The 20,071-nt window shown below is 39.8% G+C and overlaps 2 protein-coding genes across 23 annotated transcripts in view; one reads left to right on the forward strand and one right to left on the reverse strand.

The window, feature by feature from the left end:
* The window catches only part of epb41l2 (erythrocyte membrane protein band 4.1 like 2), an 88,948-nt gene extending 78,948 nt beyond the window's left edge, over nucleotides 1-10,000 (reverse strand). For 18 of the 20 annotated variants that reach the window (XM_072677377.1, XM_072677369.1, XM_072677343.1 and 15 more), the window contains exon 1: nucleotides 233-404. The gene's annotated coding sequence lies outside the window, so the exon portion shown is untranslated. Of the gene's footprint in view, nucleotides 1-232; nucleotides 405-1,259; nucleotides 3,987-4,015; nucleotides 4,085-9,899 lie in introns of those variants that run through there. The other 2 variants (XM_072677212.1, XM_072677218.1) reach the window with 2 other exon arrangements.
* The window catches only part of LOC140554426 (A-kinase anchor protein 7), a 42,246-nt gene continuing 28,303 nt past the window's right edge, over nucleotides 6,129-20,071 (forward strand). For all 3 annotated transcript variants that reach the window (XM_072677417.1, XM_072677407.1, XM_072677426.1), the window contains exons 1-7: nucleotides 6,129-7,148; nucleotides 8,082-8,228; nucleotides 10,317-10,468; nucleotides 11,249-11,385; nucleotides 12,393-12,553; nucleotides 14,593-14,705; nucleotides 16,794-16,941. In XM_072677417.1, coding sequence (XP_072533518.1) covers nucleotides 6,872-7,148; nucleotides 8,082-8,228; nucleotides 10,317-10,468; nucleotides 11,249-11,385; nucleotides 12,393-12,553; nucleotides 14,593-14,705; nucleotides 16,794-16,941 — 1,135 coding nt within the window. In that variant the 5' untranslated portion in view covers nucleotides 6,129-6,871. The remainder of the gene's footprint in view (nucleotides 7,149-8,081; nucleotides 8,229-10,316; nucleotides 10,469-11,248; nucleotides 11,386-12,392; nucleotides 12,554-14,592; nucleotides 14,706-16,793; nucleotides 16,942-20,071) is intronic.

The following is a 20,071-nucleotide window of genomic DNA, read 5'->3' on the forward strand; positions in this document are numbered from 1 at the left end:
CCTGTAGAGATAGCGCTAGCTAACTCGTGTCGTGGATTTAACGGCTCTCAACGGCTGTGATAACTGTGATCGTTGAAGAGAAAACGCTCCGATAGTGTTTGAATCCAGCTGCTGTGGAAAAGCCTGCATGTGTTTCCACCGCATCAATCACTCACACAGCACGCGCTCACACACACTCTCTCACACACACACACACACACACACACACACACTCATCAGACACACTCCATACCTGCCGCTCGTACGGACGAATTCAGGCAAAAAAAAAAGACTTCGCTTGAAGACAATCCCGAAATATTCAACAACAAAAAAAAGCTGAAAACAAATCCCAGCCCGAGAAAAATGTTTCTGGGAGAAAAGCCAACGTAGTGATACGCAAACACACACTTCCACACTCGCTCCGCCTTCTCCCTGCCAGGGGAAATAACCCGCCTCCGCATTCCGATTGGCTGACGTCTTCACCAACGCTCACACATCCGGACCCGATTGGATGATTTCGCTGTCCGTAACGTTTAAATCTTATTTTATTGGTGGCCTCCAAAAAAATGAGGCTGTTAAATAGTGAAACGTGGACGGTGATTGGAAGTGAAACAGCGCCCACTAGTGGGTCCAAATCGTCTATTTTTCAAATGACATAAATCTGCCAATATATTTAAGAGCATTTTCTTTTGACATAGTGTAAAAACGCAGGCTGGTTTAAAATTAAAATAATCAGCCAGATAATAATAATAATAATAATAATAATAATAATTGTCTGCACGTTTTCCAAAGTGATCTCATTAGCAAACACACACCTCCTGATGCCAAAGCAGAACTTGTGCCAAACATCCAGGCCTTGAGCCAAGAACCAGATCACAGGGACCTTGGTTTGGTGCCCAGCTGTAAGACACTCCTTCAAGCTTTGCATCTTAGTCCTTCCTTCCATTTCTAGGTGGGTTCAGGCTACTCAGTACCACTGTAAGACTACCAAACAAATATTACAACATGCAACTCATCACCACCATCAGAAAACACATGCTGCCCATCGTGGGGTGTATGATCATGTTATTGTGAAGAATTCACCTCCAGAATACATAAATGGTTGTATAGCTGACTTGCTTAGGTGACTTTTGCATAATACCAAACACACAGGGTGATGATTTAAAGGTGTGTGGATCCTTATACAGTTTACGGTGATACAAAGCCTTAGTGCTGGATGTATCTGAGCTAAGGTGAGATACAGTAGGCTCATGTGTGATTGGGAACAGCTCTCAACTCACCAGAAAACATGCCAGTGTCCGGGGTGAAGATGAAGATGAAGGCATACAGGGTCATGCAGTCCACATGGGTTACCATCACACGAACCAATCCAGTCCACCCAGATTATAGACAAAGAAAAACAAATACAAACCAGTGAGATCTTTATACAGAAATCAATAATCTTGAGCTCTAACAACACAACCCAGGGTTTTACAGCAATTAAGATGTCCTGAAGTACCTCTTGGACCTCTATTCTACATACCAATGTGTTTCCTGCTCTGGGAAACACACCTGATCCAACAAATGGCCAATTTAACAAGTGCTTTCTGGGTGCAGGGTTATTATTCAGTAATTCATCAGGGGTTATCACATCTGCTTTGAAAGTGTAACAACAAATGAAGCAGGAAAAACCCCCAGAGACCAGACGTACCTTACCTTAGTGACCGCAAAAGACGTCTTCCAACCAGCCAGTCTGTAAACGGAGACTTTAAACAGCCAGATGCAAATTGATTAGCGATATCGGTTTCTAAAAGCAGTGTCACGATTTAGAACCTGGGCTAAAATTCACTTCTTCAGCCCCTGCAGTTTGCTGCGTAGCTGCATGACTGTCCAGATTTCGGAAAAAAGGATTAAGGCCGAAAGGACTTATCCCAATCCACCATCTGCCCCCCCACCCCCAGAAATCAAACCAAATGCAGGAGAGAGGGACATGAAGAGGAGCTCCTAGAGCCTGCCAGAGCCTGCTAGCTTCAACTAACTCCCATTCTGTTACACAACATCACCTGTTACAGCAGTGTTGTGCCTTCAGCATGGAGTTAAACAGGGCTAAATCTCCCCTGTTAAAAATAGCAACTCTGGCTATTGGCCAAGGTCAGAGGTTAAAGAGGCATAATCTTCTAAATCCTATGGTCCTGTATGTGGATACACACCTCAGTTCATACACTGGCCACTTTATTAGAAACACCCACCTTGTGCTTCCACTCACTGACCACTTTATTAGAAACACCTACCTTGCGCTTCCACTCCTTGGCCACTTTATTAGAAACACCTACCTAGCACTTCCACTGCACTGGCCACTTTATTAGAAACCCCTTAACTTCCGCTTCCACTCACTGGCCACTTTATTTAAAAAAAACCTACCTTGCAACTCGACTGCACTGGCCACTTTATTAAAAAACACCCACCTTGTGCTTCCACTCACTGGCCACTTTATTAGAAACACCTGCCTTATATATATGGGTGTACCGTGACAGACTGTTCATCTGCTGCTCCATAGTTCTCCATAGTCATAGTTCTCTGTTGTCCAGATATTATTGGTGTGGTGGCCTGTTCTCAGCACAGCAGTGACACTGTAATGTGTGTAAATCTTGTATGAATATTTCAGGCCCACCACCCAAAAACATCTGGACAAAAGCGGATCTGTGGTCAGAAACTGACCTGACCACTGATAAAGAGCTGGAGGCAGGGGTGCTTCCAGGGGTTTTGGGCCCCCTTAAAAAGATACTACACTGGGCCCTACTACTCAATCAATCAATTCTGTCACAGACCCTTAAAGTCATCTACACCCCCATATATGTGGCCCCTGGCTAGAGGATGTCTAACGCAACAGATGGACTACAGTGTCTACCTGTACACCAGCAAGGTGGAGCTACAAGAAAAGGGGGCTCTCAGTCAGAGTCAGCTCCATCACAGCTTTTGTAAATGCTGAGAGAAGCGTATGATCTGGAGGGATTGTGATGATTACGTCATGGCTGCAGGCTGTAAGAGACTGACAAACAGCTTTCAGCATCATTAGCGTGCACTGCAGTTGGTAGATGCCTGTTGTTTATTATGTGAAACCAGTTTGGCAGGGGTTCGACAGGGTAATTACATGGATTTATTTCTGAGGAGCTTTAAAAAAGCAGTAGGTGTGATTCCTGCACATTAAACAAACGCTCACTCAGACCTGATCCTGATAACCCAATCCTATTCACTGAAATGCTGAGATCAGACCTGCCTGCCCCCCAGAAACAGATCTAATCAGCTTCCCATGTTTGTCAGGACTCACGTTACAGCTGTGTCACTCTTCAAATATTTGCTTAACGTTCAAAGACAAGGCAGAAACACTAGCCTGCGTCCAGCAACCACAGCGGTATAATTACTGAATACCAGCATCCAAAGCAGTTCTGCTATTTTCCTCATCAGCTTACCTGTAATTTTACCCCAAAGCCCTTCACACACATTCAGTGTGTATAAAGGTGTTTGAGACTCACAGCTTAAAGCGGTAGTCCAGCATTGGACAGACACTGAATTGCTAAAAACAATAACAAGAGCATCAATTTTATTCATAATTGTCTTACGTTTATAGTTTTTTACATGCTACCTTTATTATTGTGTAGCACCAAGCCTGTAACAGTCAGTCCATGCACTTTACATAGTTCAGGCTTTGCTGCTGCTACTGTTTTTAGATATTGATATTGTTATGCATACTGGCAAGTCATACAGTGTCAGGAACTACACCAGCAAGTCCTTGTCAGAGGTTCAGAAATGACTGAACAGCTCCGTTTGGTTTGAAGTAAGTGAGTGAGTGAGTGAGTGAGTGTGTGTGTGTGTGTGTGTGTGTGTGTACACAGGCCTCCATTACTTGTTAGCTAGCTACATTAGCCTGGTAGCACCAGCCTAGAGCTACAGCTGCATAAGTGTCTCAGCTGGCCGAGTACATGTGGGGTCAGTTGGGACAGAGGGACTGTGTAAATGTAATTCCTTTAAAATAATACATATATATATATACTCTTACCTGTTAGTGCGAGAGAGCTCCTGCACCTGTTCTCCACTTCACCTGTTTACCAGGGCCCTCCTCGTCCACCTGCAACCCAATCAGCGGGTGTTGCGTTACACACCACAAAAGCAGGCGTGAAGGGAAACAGCGGCCTTGGACAAACGAGCCTGACTCCATCCAGCTCGGTAAATAACACCCTGCCTTTATCCACACAGCAGCCTGATTATGAACGCTCCAGTTTCCTCCCAACACAATCAAACCTACTCTCAAAATGCAAGATTGGGGTGCTCTGAACTAGCAAGGCTCTGCGTTTCTGAATAACTGGTTAGGAAGGAACATATACAGTGTGGGTACCTCTGGTCTGTTACTGTGAATGACCTTTGGGCAGCCCTGGTCAAAATTGGTTTGATTTCCAGAAGGCGTAAAGATGAAACCTCTCTAATGTTTTAAGCAAGATCTCTCTTTTCATTTCCATCGTTTACACTTTCTAAATAACAAGACAGGAAATGGGCCTGAAGCAAAAGTTTGGGCACCAGGCATAGCTAGTGCCCTAGCAACTCTCGTGCTTATTGTATTAAGAAACTGAAGCAGTGTTGCAGGGCTTGTAGTTCTTTGAGATTCGAGGTCTATCTGGCATGCACTGCTCTTCTGAGGTCTATCCACAGGTTTCTGGTGATGAATTATTCCATGGTATATTATGTGGTGTGTTTAGGATCATTACTTTACTGTAGAAGCCATTCGCTATGCTTCTCCAGCTTTTGTACAGACAGTGCAATGTTTGCCTCCAGAATTTGCTGGTATTTAATCCAATAAATTCTTCTCTCTACTAGTGAAACGCTCCCCATGTCAACAGAATATGCTCAATCACTGCTTAAACATAGGTGAGGTGTTCTTCTCCCATAATTTTTACCGAGTACACTCTTGCTCTTTGCAGCCAGAAAGTTCTATGGTCACTTCATCGGTCCACAGGGGTTGCTTTCAAAATGTTTTAGGCTTGTTTAGATGTTCCGATGAAAACCTCTGACGCTGCATTTTGGGGCGAGTATGCAGGAAGGGATTTCTTCTGACAACTCTTGTATGAAGGCCATATTTGTGCAGGTGTCGCTAAACAGCAGAACAGTGCAGCACCACTCCAGCATCACCAACTTCCTTTACAGTTGAAAAGGGATTTGGACTCAATTTGATCTACACTGTTCCTGTTAACTGTCATTTCTTAATGATATTAAGAGTTTTCAGCTACCTGAACACACCTTCTGTTGATTTATGGGCTTCAGTTATCTAATTACTAGACCAGTAGGCAGATGCTATAAGGAACCCATGGCTGTTGATTATTAGGACAAAGCTAGAAAGAATTTGCATCACAGGGCCTTTCCTAACAATGACCCTGAACAAGCCATTGCCTTAACAAGGTCTGAGACCTTGGTAAAAGTTGTCTGAGAACTTCTTAACTTACAGATAATACGCAATATATAATAATACACTAATCTTCTTTACACACACATACGACCAAAACAAACGCATACACAACTTTTTCCTCAAATATGCTACAGTAAAGAATATATAAATGTGTTCACATCCATTACTGCAGACATGTTAATAATGCCAACACAAAACAAGGGTTGAACTTGGTCTTGCTCCCTCTTATATGCAGGTTTATGCAAATATTTGGGCAGCCTTGGTCAAATGACTTGTGTTAGTTGTTTTCTAAGTATAAATAACTTCTAGTACTAAATAGTAAATAAGTTTACATCTGCAACAGAGCCACATTTCTGCACATTCTAAAGCTTAATTACTGTTTATTTGCTTAATTGACCATATATTGCAAAAATAGTGTTTTTTAATATGTTAAATTCAGAAAATACATGTCTCAGTTGACCTGGGGTGTCCAAACTTTTGCACTAGTCCATAAAAAAGTGTTTTAGCAAAGCTTTTAGCAAGATTTTTTTTTGTACTATTGTTTTTATTGTATTTATAGGTAGCTAAATTAATAAAGTGAAATAAAGTGAATGAATGGGGGGCTCGTCTGGGTGTGCTGGCCAATCAGGGGGGTTCACCAGCGCCTCCATCTGACTTTCGCTTTCTCGAAACGCGGACGTTCCGTATGACCGTCCCGGCGCTCCGTAGTTGTTTACAAGTAGCAGCGCGGCGCCACGCGGTGAGAAAAACAAACCGGAGAAACGCCGCTTATCGTAGACAATCGTGCTTAATTTTTAATATTAATATATACATGAATTAAAGTCGCGCGCACACGAGTGGCAGGGTTAATCAGTCGCTGTAAGCGTCGAAGCTTCACTCCTTTAGAAGCTTCTCAAATTGAGCCGTTTGAGCTGCAGGTTGAGAAGTTAGGAGTTACAGAAATAGAGTAGCAAGAGGTCAGCTAGAAAGCAGGACCGACACACACACACACACACACACACACTGACTTATGCAGCAAATGTTACTACCTTACTGCAGGGCTATTCCAACTGCCGCTGTAAACGGTTACTCACCCTAGTAGATAACAGTTGACCCTTCAGCTGAGATACTTAAGGTCCAGCCGAGAGAATCCAGCAGTTACTAAACCGTCAGCCAACACAGGGTAAACTACTGACCGCTGCAGTGAAGATACTGCAGTAGCAATTGACCTTTCAGATATTTTAGATACTGAATGTGGAATTGGACCACTCCAACAGCTAGCAGTTGGACACTTAACATATTGACTGTCCAGACTGTTCAGATATCCAGCTACTGAGTCGTCAGCCGCTTACACACTGAATTCTCCACAGTTTGCCCATGCCTGGACGTTGTGGCATGTCTGTGTAGCCATTGACTTTATTCTTACTTGTAATTACTTAATCCGGTACGTTGTGTCTGTCTGTCACAGCCCAGTCTGACATGTTGAGAAGGTCTGTGGTATTTATTAGAACACTGAACAAGAACCTATCAAGAGCGCTTTCTGCCGCTGCCCTTTCAGAAGTGATCAGTCTAAAGCCCCAGACTCTCAGAGTGACCCCTCTGCTTCTACCAGTCTGCCAAAACTCCTGCATTGCTCAGAGAAAAGTGGACTTTCTGATCTCCATGCAGCCTGTTCCAGAGAAGCCGACAGCCGGCGGTCAGCAGAAACCACATGCGGAACCGTCTGGCACAGCGGTCAGAAAAGAACCTACTACTGGTGAGATGATATAGGCCGCCACAGTGGCCTGTTCTTACAGCCACTTGAAAAGGCAGATTGGAACATATTGCTAAAGAAAAAGAGGACAAACTGAAAATGTCATAATTTCATAAAGTTTATTTCATAAACTGAGTAATGCATAATGGATGCTAAATAATTAGTAGTAGATACTGAATAATCCATTGTAGATACTGAATAATTCATAGTGGATGATCAATAGTCTCTAGTAGGTACTGAATAATTAATAGTGGATGCTAAATAATTTGTAGTAGATACTGAATAATTCATAGAGGATGCTAAATAATTTCTAGTAGGTACTGAATAATTCATAGTGGATGCTAAATAATTTGCAGTAGATACTGAATAACTCATTGTAGATACTGAATAATTCATAATGAATGCTTAATAATTAGTACTAGATGCTAAACATTTCCTTGTAAATACTGAATACTTCATAGTGGATGCTAAATAATGTGTAGTAGATACTGAATAATTCATAATGGATACTAAATCATTTCTGGTCGATACTAAATAACTCATAGTGGATGCTAAGTGATTTCTAGTAGATACTGAATAACTAATTGTAGATACTGATTAATACATAGTGAATGGTAAATAATTTCAATTGGATACTGAATAAGTCAGTGATTGCTAAGTAATTTCTAGTATATACTGAATAATTCAGTGTGGAAGCTGACTATTTTATAGTGGATTCAGAATAATTCATAGTGGATACAATTATTTGAGATAAAGTTTATAATTTAGAATTCCTAGTAGATACTGAATCATTTATTTTACATATGTAATTCTTAGTGGATTTAAAATAGGTTATACTAGTTACTGAATAGGTCATAGTGGATGCTAAATAATTCATAGTACACACAGGATAATTTAGCTCAGTCTAAATGTGCTCTCATTGTTGCTGGTTTACAGAAAGTAAAAAAGTGAAGAAAGTGAAAAAGGTGAAGAAGCTTAAAAAACCACGTGTCCGAAAGCAGAAGGAGAAAGAGTGCAAGCTGACACAGAACCTGCTGGCTGAACTTCCCTTCACCAACACAGAGATATGGACGGAGCTCGGCTGTAAGTTAAATCACAGATCAGACTGGTATTTATAGTTTCCATGTTATACTTGATTGTTTTTTTCTCATCACATTATTTTTTCGTGCTCCTCCCTGATTTTGTTAGCTTTCACAACGTGGTCCATGAACAAATGCCCTCAGTGTAAAATGACCCAGTTATTTTTTGTAGTTATGTTGTATGTAGTATTTAAGTAATAGTATTTGGGTAGTAGAATAGTATTTGAGTTTATGCTATTCCTTTTACAAGAACTGTAATGAATGAAGACACAACACAAAGTAAAGTGAAGCCCGCTTACTCTTAAAATCACTGTAATCCATGTCCTTACGTGGCTTATTGCTTTTCTAAAAATGCTTTCAAAAATGTCTAAACTACACAAGCCTTTAATAATAGCTGATCAGTCCAGTTCTAGCTAATAAGGAAATTAAAATTCGTCCTGTTTTGTCCAGGTTAATGCGAGCAGCATTAACAGCACATTGGCTTCGGTAGGCAACAAAAATGATTGATGATATTGATGAATGAAACTTTACAAACCTTTCATAAATATTTTCAGTTATTAGTAATAAATATCGCAGCAAACTTTGAACTTTTCAATTCAGTTCATGTAGTTGATGTAAGGTATGTTATCGTTGCCAAGCAAACGACAAGACCTAGTATATTTATGTATTTTAGTAGGGGTGTAACGGTACATTAAAGTCACAGATTGGTTCGTATCACGGTTTGGACCTAATTTGATCAGACAGTTGTGCAAGTCACCGTTTGCTTTATCTAGTGCCATATATTCCCCCATTAGGTACCTATTACAGCTTGTAGTTAATTAACAGAAAAGTGTAAACGAAACTACAGTTACAGTAGCAATGCTCCTAAAGCACTACAATTCCCATAATACCATGCAACTACAACGACTTACAACTAAGGTTTTCGGGTGGCGCGCAAGCTTGTGAAATTACCATATATAAGATATATTTTCTGCGTATTTTCCCTGTAGTGTACCAAACCATGACACCCCCCCCCTTAATACCGTGACTGTTGTACCCCTAATATTTAGTCATTTCACAAAGGTTATAATAATAACAATGAAGCAATATTCATAGTTTTTCTCCTCAAAAATGACCACCGCACCAGTAATGCTAATTTTCATTAGTGCCAGTATTTTTTGTTAGCATCAAGCTAACTGGCTTGTTCATCCTTTTTTCCACACATGCTGTCTTGAGCCTTGGCTCTGTGCTCCCTACACAGTGCACAACTTAGTGCACAACAATGCGAGATTAAGCCTGGGCTTAATACTGCTTGAGGCATATCAGCAGCTAGCCTGTCTGTTAGCTGAGCTGATCGGTCCAGTTCTAGTTGAGAAGGAAATTAACATTCAGCTTCTCAATTTGAAAAACAAACAAACAAAAACACTTCCTATTTTGTCCAGGTTTTGGCTTTAGTAACTTGGCGAATTCAGTTTTCAGATGCTGACATGCTGTCGTAGGTGTGAGCAGATGCAGTATTTCACAATAGACTTGAATGCAGCTCAGCCAATCAGATATACGAACTAGTCGATTGCTTGATTCTAACATTGTAAAGTTGACGCGGTAGAATCACTGTCTTCAGATCAGTACATAAAGACACCCTGATGCGGTTGTTACCCCCCTAGTGTACAAAAGCAGTAGCAGAAAGAGCACGTACCTTTCTAACTCCAGGCCGATTTCATCGAGCCGCTGTAGCTGTAGCCCCCCGCTCCTCTCTCAGGTGAGAGGTTTATTGTGCTGTGAGCATCGTACAGAAGGAAACAGTGGAGCAGTGGACTCCCCAGCCTTCACTAATTGAGGCTCAGTGATTGAGCGTTTGGTTGCCAAGTGATGCTAGCCTCGTCCTAGCACTGCAGCTGGCCGCCGTATTCAGATTTGGCCAGCTGGCCTGTTCTGTGTGTGAAGAATGCGCCTCTTGTATGTGTGTGTCTCTCTTCTTAATGTGTTTGGCTTTTCTTATAGTCACTTTACACATCATTTCTATTGGGATTGTGTGACATTTACCCTTTAATGAGCCTTCGGTCAGAAGATGAGGACTGTAACATATAGAGTGTTTTGTGTGTCTGTTTTTCAGTCGCTGGCGGCGAGTCAAGCTCTGAGAAAAAGAGAAAGAGAACAGAGAAGGGGCGAGTGGAGAGCGAGGAGGACGGAGAGAAGGAGAAGAAGAAAAAAAAAGGCTGTCCTCGGCCGAACTACTTTGTGTCAATACCCATCACCAACCAAAAGGTGCAGCTTTAGCCTTTCTCACACCGGCAGCTTTATACACTTTATACACAGTTGGGATGTCCCGATCTGATCCAGACGTATTTAAATGGATTGAGTATCTGCTATTTTATAACAGTCTTTGTTATAACCACAGTGTTTAGAGTGGCTTCTGGTGGCCTCAATGCACCATTAATAGACATTCCTCCCAGCCAGCAGCACTGGGGAGCGTTCTCAGAAGGTAAATAAATAAGTCTGCAATGTGGAGCTATTTTACAGTGGAGCATTGAAACAGAACATCATATCTGAAACTTTATAAAAAAAAAACCCTAGCATATAATAGATTTATTAAATAATTATAGAATTGAAGTAATGATTTTTACCATATAAATACAATTATAGTTATATAAGAATGCATACTATTTATTAAATATATATTACAGTAGTAAGTTATCATTTTTAGTATTTTAGAAACTTATGCACTATATGTCTTAAATGTTTGTGGACATACCTTCTAATTAATGCATTTAGATACTTTAAGTTTAAGGACTGTAAGGACTCTCTGGAGCAGATGAACATGAACGTTGGCACCAGGCCTAATTCCAGGCGTGGGCTAGAGGAGTCTAAAGCCCCCCAGCATTGAGCTGTGGAGCATTGGAACTGTATTCTCTGGAATGATGGATGGTGCTCCTTCCATGATGCAGTGTATAAGACCTGTTAGAAAGTTAGACACTTCGCTTTATTGTTTGTTTTTTTTATTGTAAGGTGTATGTGTGTGTGTGTGTGTGTGTGTGTGTGTGTCAGATAAAGGAGGCAGTAGAGGAGGTGCAGGCGGAAGTGCTACAGAAGGAGCCTCGTCTCTCTAGAGCTTTAATTCCTGTGGGCACTCTCCACATCACACTGCTCGTCACACACCTGGCCACAGAGGATGAGATACACACGTAAGTACTCCCCCTGCAAAACGCATGTATACACACACACACACACACATTTTCGAGATCACACATCAATACCACCCCTGTAAAACCATCGATTTTGAGGAGTTATTCATGTGAATATATAAACAAACATACCTATTTGTAGATAATTGAGTCTTCCAGTTGAGAGCATAGATACAGTAAAAATGTAATTGAACCCTGAGGAAGGGTCACACAGCTCTAAGGTCTCCACCTCATATATCAGTTTCTCTTCGTCCATTTTTAATAAGTTTTAAAATAAGCATATTTTGATGAAAAAGAGTGGCTTTATCATTGTTTTTATTAAGGTACATTATCAGCGTGACACGTTAAACACATCATTGTTGTCAGGATGCTTCGTCATCTCCATTTGGAGTGTTTTGGTTATGTCATTGCCGCATGCATGTGCCGCTTTCTGTAGGTGTAAGTTATGTGAGCTTAGCATCAAGCGAATAATGTGATCTGATGTTCAAAGAGAAAAGGTCAGAGTGCTGTTTTTGGGCGATATTAGCGCTCATGAAGTGCATGGAGTGCCACTCACAGTGGTGACTGTGGCGTAATATGCTTTATAGAGAGTTGTATCATATATATAGTGTTTAGGCAGGATGAATATGTGCAGTTATATAACAGGATGGCGGTAATCTGCTGTTTACATGGGCGGACATTCTGATTAGAGTGCCAAGCCCAAAAGTGTGTGTGTGTTATTAACGAGTGCATTAGTATGATGTGTTATACAGTGTGTTAATGTGTGATCTCATACCAGCGTCATTGCAGTTTTCACAGGATAAACAACCAGGTTTGTGTGTTTGTGTGTGTGTGTGTGTGTGTGTGCATATGTTTTATTATGGTGACTGTGATTTGTTGTGTGTGTGTGTAATTTCACACATGCGTCAGTGCAATTCCTACGGGACTTATAGGTAACTGTGTGTGTGTGTGTGTGTGTGTGTGTGTGTGTGTGTGCGCGCGTGTGCGCGCGCGCATGCATGCCCCAGTGCTGCTTTAGCACTAGAGGAGATGCAGCCCACACTAATGTCCCTGCTGGGTGGGCGGAGCCTCGTGCTGCCCTTCCATGGTATTGGTCACTTCAGACAGGAAGTTGCCTTCATTCAGATTGAAGAGGGACAACATCTCAGCACCCTGACTGACATTGCAGGTACCTTTACCTTTAATACTCTCAATCTCAAACTCTTTTTTACCTTTATCACTCTCTCACTTCATAATACTCTCACTCCTTTTTTTACCTTTATCACTTTCTCACTATATAATATAATTTTTTTTCTCTTTATCAGTCTCTCACTATATAATACTTACTCCCTTTTTACCTTTATCACTCTCTCACTTCATAATACTCTCTCTCCTTTTTTACCTTTATCACTCTCTCACTTCATAATACTCTCACTCCTTTTTTACCTTTATCACTTTCTCACTATATAATATAAATTTTTTCTCTTTATCAGTCTCTCACTATATAATACTTACTCCCTTTTTTACCTTTATCACACTCTCGCCATATAATACTCTCATTCCTTTTTTACCTTTATCACACTCTCACCATATAATACTCTCATTCCTTTTTTACCTGTATCACTCTCTTACTATATAATACTTACTCATTTTTTACCTTTATCACTCTCTTACTATATAATACTTATTCCTTTTTTACCTTTATCACTCTCTTACTATATAATACTTACTCCTTTTTTTACCTTTATCACTCTTTCACTATATATTACTCATTTTTTACCCTTACCACTCTCTCACTACATAATACTCTCACTCCTTTTTTACCTTTATCACTCTCTCACTTCATAATACTCTCACTCTTTTTTACCTTTATCACTTTCTCACTATATAATACTTACTCCTTTTTTTACCTTTATCACTCTTTCACTATATATTACTCATTTTTTACCCTTACCACTCTCTCACTACATAATACTCTCACTCCTTTTTTACCTTTATCACTTTCTCACTATATAATATTTATTTTTTACCTTTATCACTCTCTCACTATATAATACTCTCACTCCGTATTTACCTTTATCTCTCTCGCACTATATAATACTTACTCCTTTTTTTACCTTTACCACTTTTTCACTATATATTACTAATTTTTTACCTTTATTACTCTCTCACTTCATAATACTCTCACTCTTTTTTACCTTTATCACTCTTTCACTATATATTACGCATTTTTTACCTTTATCACTCTCCCACTTCATAATACTCTCACTCTTTTTTTTTACCTTTATCACTCTCTCACTACATAATACTTACTCCTTTTTTACCTTTATCACTCTTTCACTATATAATACTCTCACTCCGTATTTACCTTTATCACTCTCTCACTATGCTGTTCTTTATCTGTATAACTCCAACCCTCAGTTTTTTATCCGTATTACTCCCTCACTTTATTGACCTTCTTTATTCTCCATCACTTTGTTATTCACCTTTCTCACTCTCTCACTTCACATAAATAGCTCTATTAGAGATTAATGAGCATCTCTGTGATTTGAGGAGAGTTTGTGATTTGGACATGTACTTAGCAACATGCTAATGGGTGGCTTCTATGCTTATATTAATTGTAAGGTCTATTAGGCTTGTAGCTACAGTGCTAAAACCAAAGAAGCAAAACGTCTGACCTGACACATGTCTTGGCCGATGGACTACATTTGACATTTGAAGGGGAGAAATTGTGTAAACCTGATTCTTCTCCAAACTATTGCTATAAGCAAAAACACAGAAAGTAAAGCCCTCTCCGAATCGGGGAAACTGGCGAACGTTGCAGGTTAGCACTGGCAAAGAAACACTGAACCTGCTCAACCTGCTTAAACCTGTGTGGGGGAGCTGGGCAAGAGGAGTTTCCAGTCACACGCCTGCATCAACGCATAACGGGAATTAGATAGCGAAAGACGATTATATCCTCCGTTCCAATGTTAGATCAGACAGTTTTCCTCTCCGTTCAATATCTATCCATATCCCCAGTCTCTCTCACTCTTTCTCTCTCTCTCTCTCTCTCTTTCTCTGTATTGATTATCTCCTTGTCTTACATTAAAAGTGGAGGTGCGGTTTTAGACCTCTCTATTCTGATCTGTAAATAGCCTTCCCCAGTCCTTATTTCTCTCTCTCTCCCTCCCTCCATCTCTTGCCCTCTCAACCTTCTCTTCTCCTTGTTGTTCTCTCTCTCTCCAGACTCAGTCAGAAAAGCGTTTGAAGAGAAAGGTGTCTCGTCTGGAGATCGGAAAGACTTCAAACCTCACCTGACCTTCATCAAGCTCTCACGAGCACCTAAACTGCGTCGGCAGGTGAGACTCACTTTGTTTGCATTCATTTTCAGAGCTGATTTAACCCTTAAAAAACAAAGTTTTATGTGAGTGATCAGTATTTAGTAGTTTGACTGAAAGAAGTGAAGAAACAATGTGTGGAAAGTGCAGATAGTAAACCCTTAATCCATCTTACATCAGTGTGAGCATGTAAAAGAGGAGAGTTTTCTTAGAATCTGAATTAGCTGTAAAGTTCTTGGGGTGTTTTTGTTGTTTCGGACATTGAATGTCAATGCCATTCAGTATATGATTGGTAGCTGTAGTAAAACGACAGTCATAAGTATGGCTCTAGAGGGCTAAAGCCTGTTTACCCCCCTGTTTACAGTCAGTCAGAGTCAGGGACAGAGTAGAATGGATTGTTGTAATTCAGAGTACAGCTGATCTCTCTTCATTCTGAGTATGGCAGGAACAAGAAGAGTCTCCCGAACCAGACTCCTAGGTTTGCTGTTTGTCCTTGCAGTATTGGGGAGTTGATTGTGTTTATATGAAGTGGTCTGGAAATGGGCTCACTGTGGAGTCAGCGTAATTGGTAAATTGTGGAGATAGAATGTAATGGAGACCAAGAACAAACAGAGAGGCAGAACATGTGTCTGTGTATGTGTGTGTGTCAGTCAGAGCAGACGGGTCCTCACCGTGTGTATCAGCTCCATCTGCCAACACATAACTCACTCACCATGTAACACAGCTCAGACACATATATTCATTGTTTTTTTTTTTCTTAGTTTTTCTTGTATTTTTCTGTATTTATTGCTGTCATTCTTTATCATGTTTTTTTTTTATTTCTCGCAAACTTTACTGTTTACAAACCCGCCCAGTAATATATTAGCAAGAATATACTAATACTGGGTAAAAACCTCCCTTTGCTCTGAAAACATGTGTACACACTCACTGACCAATGACTTTATTAGGGTTTATTCTAATGTTATATAGAGTTTCACAGTAAACACACTCACTGACCACTGACTTTATGTTTATTAGGGTTTATTCTAATGTTATATAGAGTTTTACAGGTAAACACACTCACTGACCACTGACTTGATGTTTATTAGGGTTTATTCTAATGTTATATAGAGTTTTACAGTAAACACACTCACTGACCACTGACTTTATGTTTATTAGGGTTTATTCTAATGTTATATAGAGTTTTACAGGTAAACACACTCACTGACCACTGACTTTATGTTTATTAGGGTTTATTCTAATGTTATATAGAGTTTTACAGGTAAACACACTCACTGACCACTGACTTTATGTTTATTAGGGTTTATTCTAATGTTATATAGAGTTTTACAGGTAAACACACTCACTGACCACTGACTTTATGTTTATTGGGTTAATTCTAATGTTATATAGAGTTTTACAGTAAACACACTCACTGACCACTGACTTTATGTTTATTAGGATTTATTCTAATGTTATATAGAGTTTTACAGGTAAACACACTCACTGACCACTGACTTTATGTTTATTAGAGTTTATTCTAATGTTATATAGAGTTTTACAGTAAACACACTCACTGACTACTGACTTTATGTTTATTAGGGTTTATTCTAATGTTATATAGAGTTTTACAGGTAAACACACTCACTGACCACTGACTTTATGTTTATTAGAGTTTATTCTAATGTTATATAGAGTTTTACAGTAAACACACTCACTGACTACTGACTTTATGTTTATTAGGGTTTATTCTAATGTTATATAGCGTTTTACAGGTAGACACACTTTGGTGTTTTACTCAGAACTTGATATACTGTAATGTCCTGTGTTTTAGGTCAGTGGTCTGTTTTTGCATGGTTATTTTGAGCTTGGTGGATCTTCAGTATGACACATACTCGTGTGTTTTGACCCCTCTGAATATTTGACGTGTGTGTGTGTCTTCACATTCAGAATGAAAGGGACACTTCCACACCACCACACCCCCCCAACTTCCTGCCAAGGTTATCGGCCTCAACAGACGGCTCCCACCCCTACTGTACAATATGTTCCTGTTGTGTGTGTGTGTGTGTTATCTGTTGGAGCTCATCTCATTTCTGTATATGTGTGTATGTGTGCCTGTGTGTTTTGCAGGGAATTAAGAAGCTGGATCCTGCCCTGTATGCTTCGTTTGAGCAAAAAGTGTTTGGTGAAGAGAGTGTGTGTACCCTGGACTTGTGCTCAATGTTGAAGAAAAAGTCAGCGGATGGATATTACCATCGCGAGAAAACAGTCAGCTTCGGTGAGTAATAACTGCTTTGCTTTCTACCGTGTTTTACCTTTATGTGGACGGGCGCTTGAGAATGGTGTAGTTCTGTAGATGTCGACTACAGGTGTGACAGTACATCGCAGTGCATTCACTTGAAGGTGGCGGTTCAGCCATGGTAGAATCAAGTACAGTCAGGTTTAGAAATTTCCAATAAAATGTGCTCAATTTGTAGTCAAATCAAAGTCTCATTCGATTTTAGACATACTATAATAATGCGCTTATAGTTTGTAATTGTCTGTATTTCACTACAGCCTTAACTGGTTAAATTTGAGAATCTACATGTGCACTGAATCATTTCTTAATTACTGCAATTCTATGTGTGTAGTTCTGATCAATTAAATGTCCCAAACTCTTTTTATAAAATAATATTCAAATAATATATTAAATGAAAAAGAAAATTGAAAAAGTGTAATAAGGAAGACAAAACATATATTACATATTGTTCACCCTCTTACAATTACATATTATTTATGTACATTTATTACATTTACCTTTATGTACATATTCTTCATATATTATTTAATTAGATGCGTTGTATAAATAATTTGTCATGTTCCTAAATGTTCTTAAACTACCAAATAAAAGATATTTCTATTACTATTACTACTATTACTATTAATTACTATATATTGCATAATCCTATATATTTTATATATAACAAATATACACTGTAAAGCTGTTACACTCAAACCATCAATATAAAAAATGATTTCAAACTTCCTTCAAAAGCCTTCATTCACAGTGATTTACTCTCATTAAGTACAGTGGTTCAGTTTTGCAGTTCATTTTTGGTGTAATTCAGTGATTTGAATTTTGCACACTAACCTGGAGATGTATGCATATATCCAAGACCACCCAGACGCCAGCCCTGGTTAGTATCACGCTCAGTGATTGGGTAGAGAGGGAGGGCCATCTAACCCGAGCGAACGAGTTTAGTTATGCTCTTTGGGACTCTTGTCCACAGACAACTGTGGAGAAAGCCGTCAGCCTTCTTATTAAGGGAGCAGGCGCTTAGACTCCTGAATCGGGTATAGAATCGGGAGTGTTCTCAGGAAGCTGCAGAAAAACATAACTTACTTCAAGCTCAAGCTTGCTTTATGTACTATTAGTAAACATTTAATGTAATTAAACATGGCGATTTTTTTCATGTTTAATACCAGCGGAATTCACACATGGCGTGAGTTACACATGGCATGCATGGGCAACAATATGCTTGTACTAGCGTCACACACACTACCGTAGCACTGCTGTGCTCACCCAAATAACAGCACTGCTGTGGTCAGACAGGGACCAGTGAGGAATAGGGTAGAGTGGAGCTGCAGAAACAGGTAGACTACAGGGTGTAGCTCTGTACCCCTATAGTGGACCTATAGGATACAGTAGGTGTTTCTAATAAAGTGGCCAGTGAGTGGAAGCGCAAGACTGGTGTTTCTAATAAAGTGGCCAGTAAGTGGAAGCACAAGGTAGGTGTTTCTAATAAAGTGGCCAGTGAGTGGAAGCGCAAGGGTGGTGTTTCTAATAAAGTGGCCAGTGAGTGGAAGTGCAAGGGTGGTGTTTCTAATAAAGTGGCCAGAGAGTGGAAGCACAAGGTAGGTGTTTCTAATAAAGTGGCCAGTGAGTGGAAGCACAAGGTAGGTGTTGCTAATAAAGTGGCCAGTAAGTGGAAACACATAGGAGGTGTTTCTTATAAAGTGGCCAGTGAGTGGAAGCACTAGGGAGGGGTTTCTAATAAAGTGGCCAGTGAGTGGCCAGTGAGTGGAAGTGCAAAGGTGGTGTTTCTAATAAAGTGGCCAGTGAGTGGAAGCGCAAGGGTGGTGTTTCTAATAAAGTGACCAGTGAGTGAAAGCACAAGTGTCAAGTGGAAGCAAAAGTGGCCAGTGTGGGCATACCTGGGTCCACTATGATGACTTGTTAACAGGTAATACTGCTCTCTGGTGGCAGCCTTGACTATTACAACAGCTACATCCCCTAGAAAAGATGGTGGATTTTGCTACAGCTTAATTCAACATTAAATGATGAATTACCCACGTAGAACCATATTTAGGTAATAATCAGCAAAAGATCCTTCTCAATTGCTTCAATAACTTCCAGTAAGCTTGGAGTAAATTTTAGCACCAGAACCCAGCAGCGTATGAGATGAGGAAAACACAGATCTATGACTTTCTGTACCAGAGACAGATTATACTGAAACACAGATTTTGTCTGCTTTAGGATCAGTGTGATCGATATTGCGTTTTATCTAAAGGGTGATGTACAGTGGTGTATTCAGGCTCGTATTACTGAGAGTCAGGTTTATTGAATCAATACTGACCCTGCCACTGATATGAGCCTGATATCATTTCTCTCATCCTAGTCTGCTTAGAACAGCAGCAATTTCTCATATTACATATACTCACTAGTCACAGACTGTCTGTCGGTTTAATCTCTGTCTATCTGTCCATCCATCTGTCTGTCTGTGTGTCTTTCAATATACTCAGTTATATTGTACAAAGAGATTAAAACAAAAAATAGATACAGCACAGCTGCATAATGAATATCAGAATAATTTAAAGGGGAATATTCAAGGATTATTAGAATATATTTTATTTAAATTATAGTATTTAATAAATATATTGTACGTGTGTGTTTGTAGTTAAACACAGTGCCCAGTAGGTGGTGCAGCAGCCCTTGACTTCACTAAACAGCCTACAGAGCACACAAATGCACATTATGCATAAAACAGTATATTTACTACCTGCTGACATAATTACACAACACACACAGACACACAAGTGAATTTATAGTTAGAAGTATTGCGCTTTCTGCAAATGTAGTTCGCAGCACTACAGAGAGTTTAGAAAATCCTCTGTGGGAGACCCAGTTTCTATATTTCATAAACATTTATGTAACAACAGACATACACATGAAAAATATCAGATATCAGTTCCCAGAGTGGTGCAGCCCTGATTACTGGTATTAACTCATCCAAACAGACTCTTACAGTGTACTAACAATAGCAGGTAGCTATAAGTGTCTGCTGTTGGCAATTTGTATAAAGTTGTGTATATAACTTAAATATCATGGCATTCAGTATATAATTATTTCAGGCCAGCCAATATATAGA

Source organism: Salminus brasiliensis, chromosome 1, assembly GCF_030463535.1.
Source record: "Salminus brasiliensis chromosome 1, fSalBra1.hap2, whole genome shotgun sequence".
Taxonomy (NCBI): domain Eukaryota; kingdom Metazoa; phylum Chordata; class Actinopteri; order Characiformes; family Bryconidae; genus Salminus; species Salminus brasiliensis.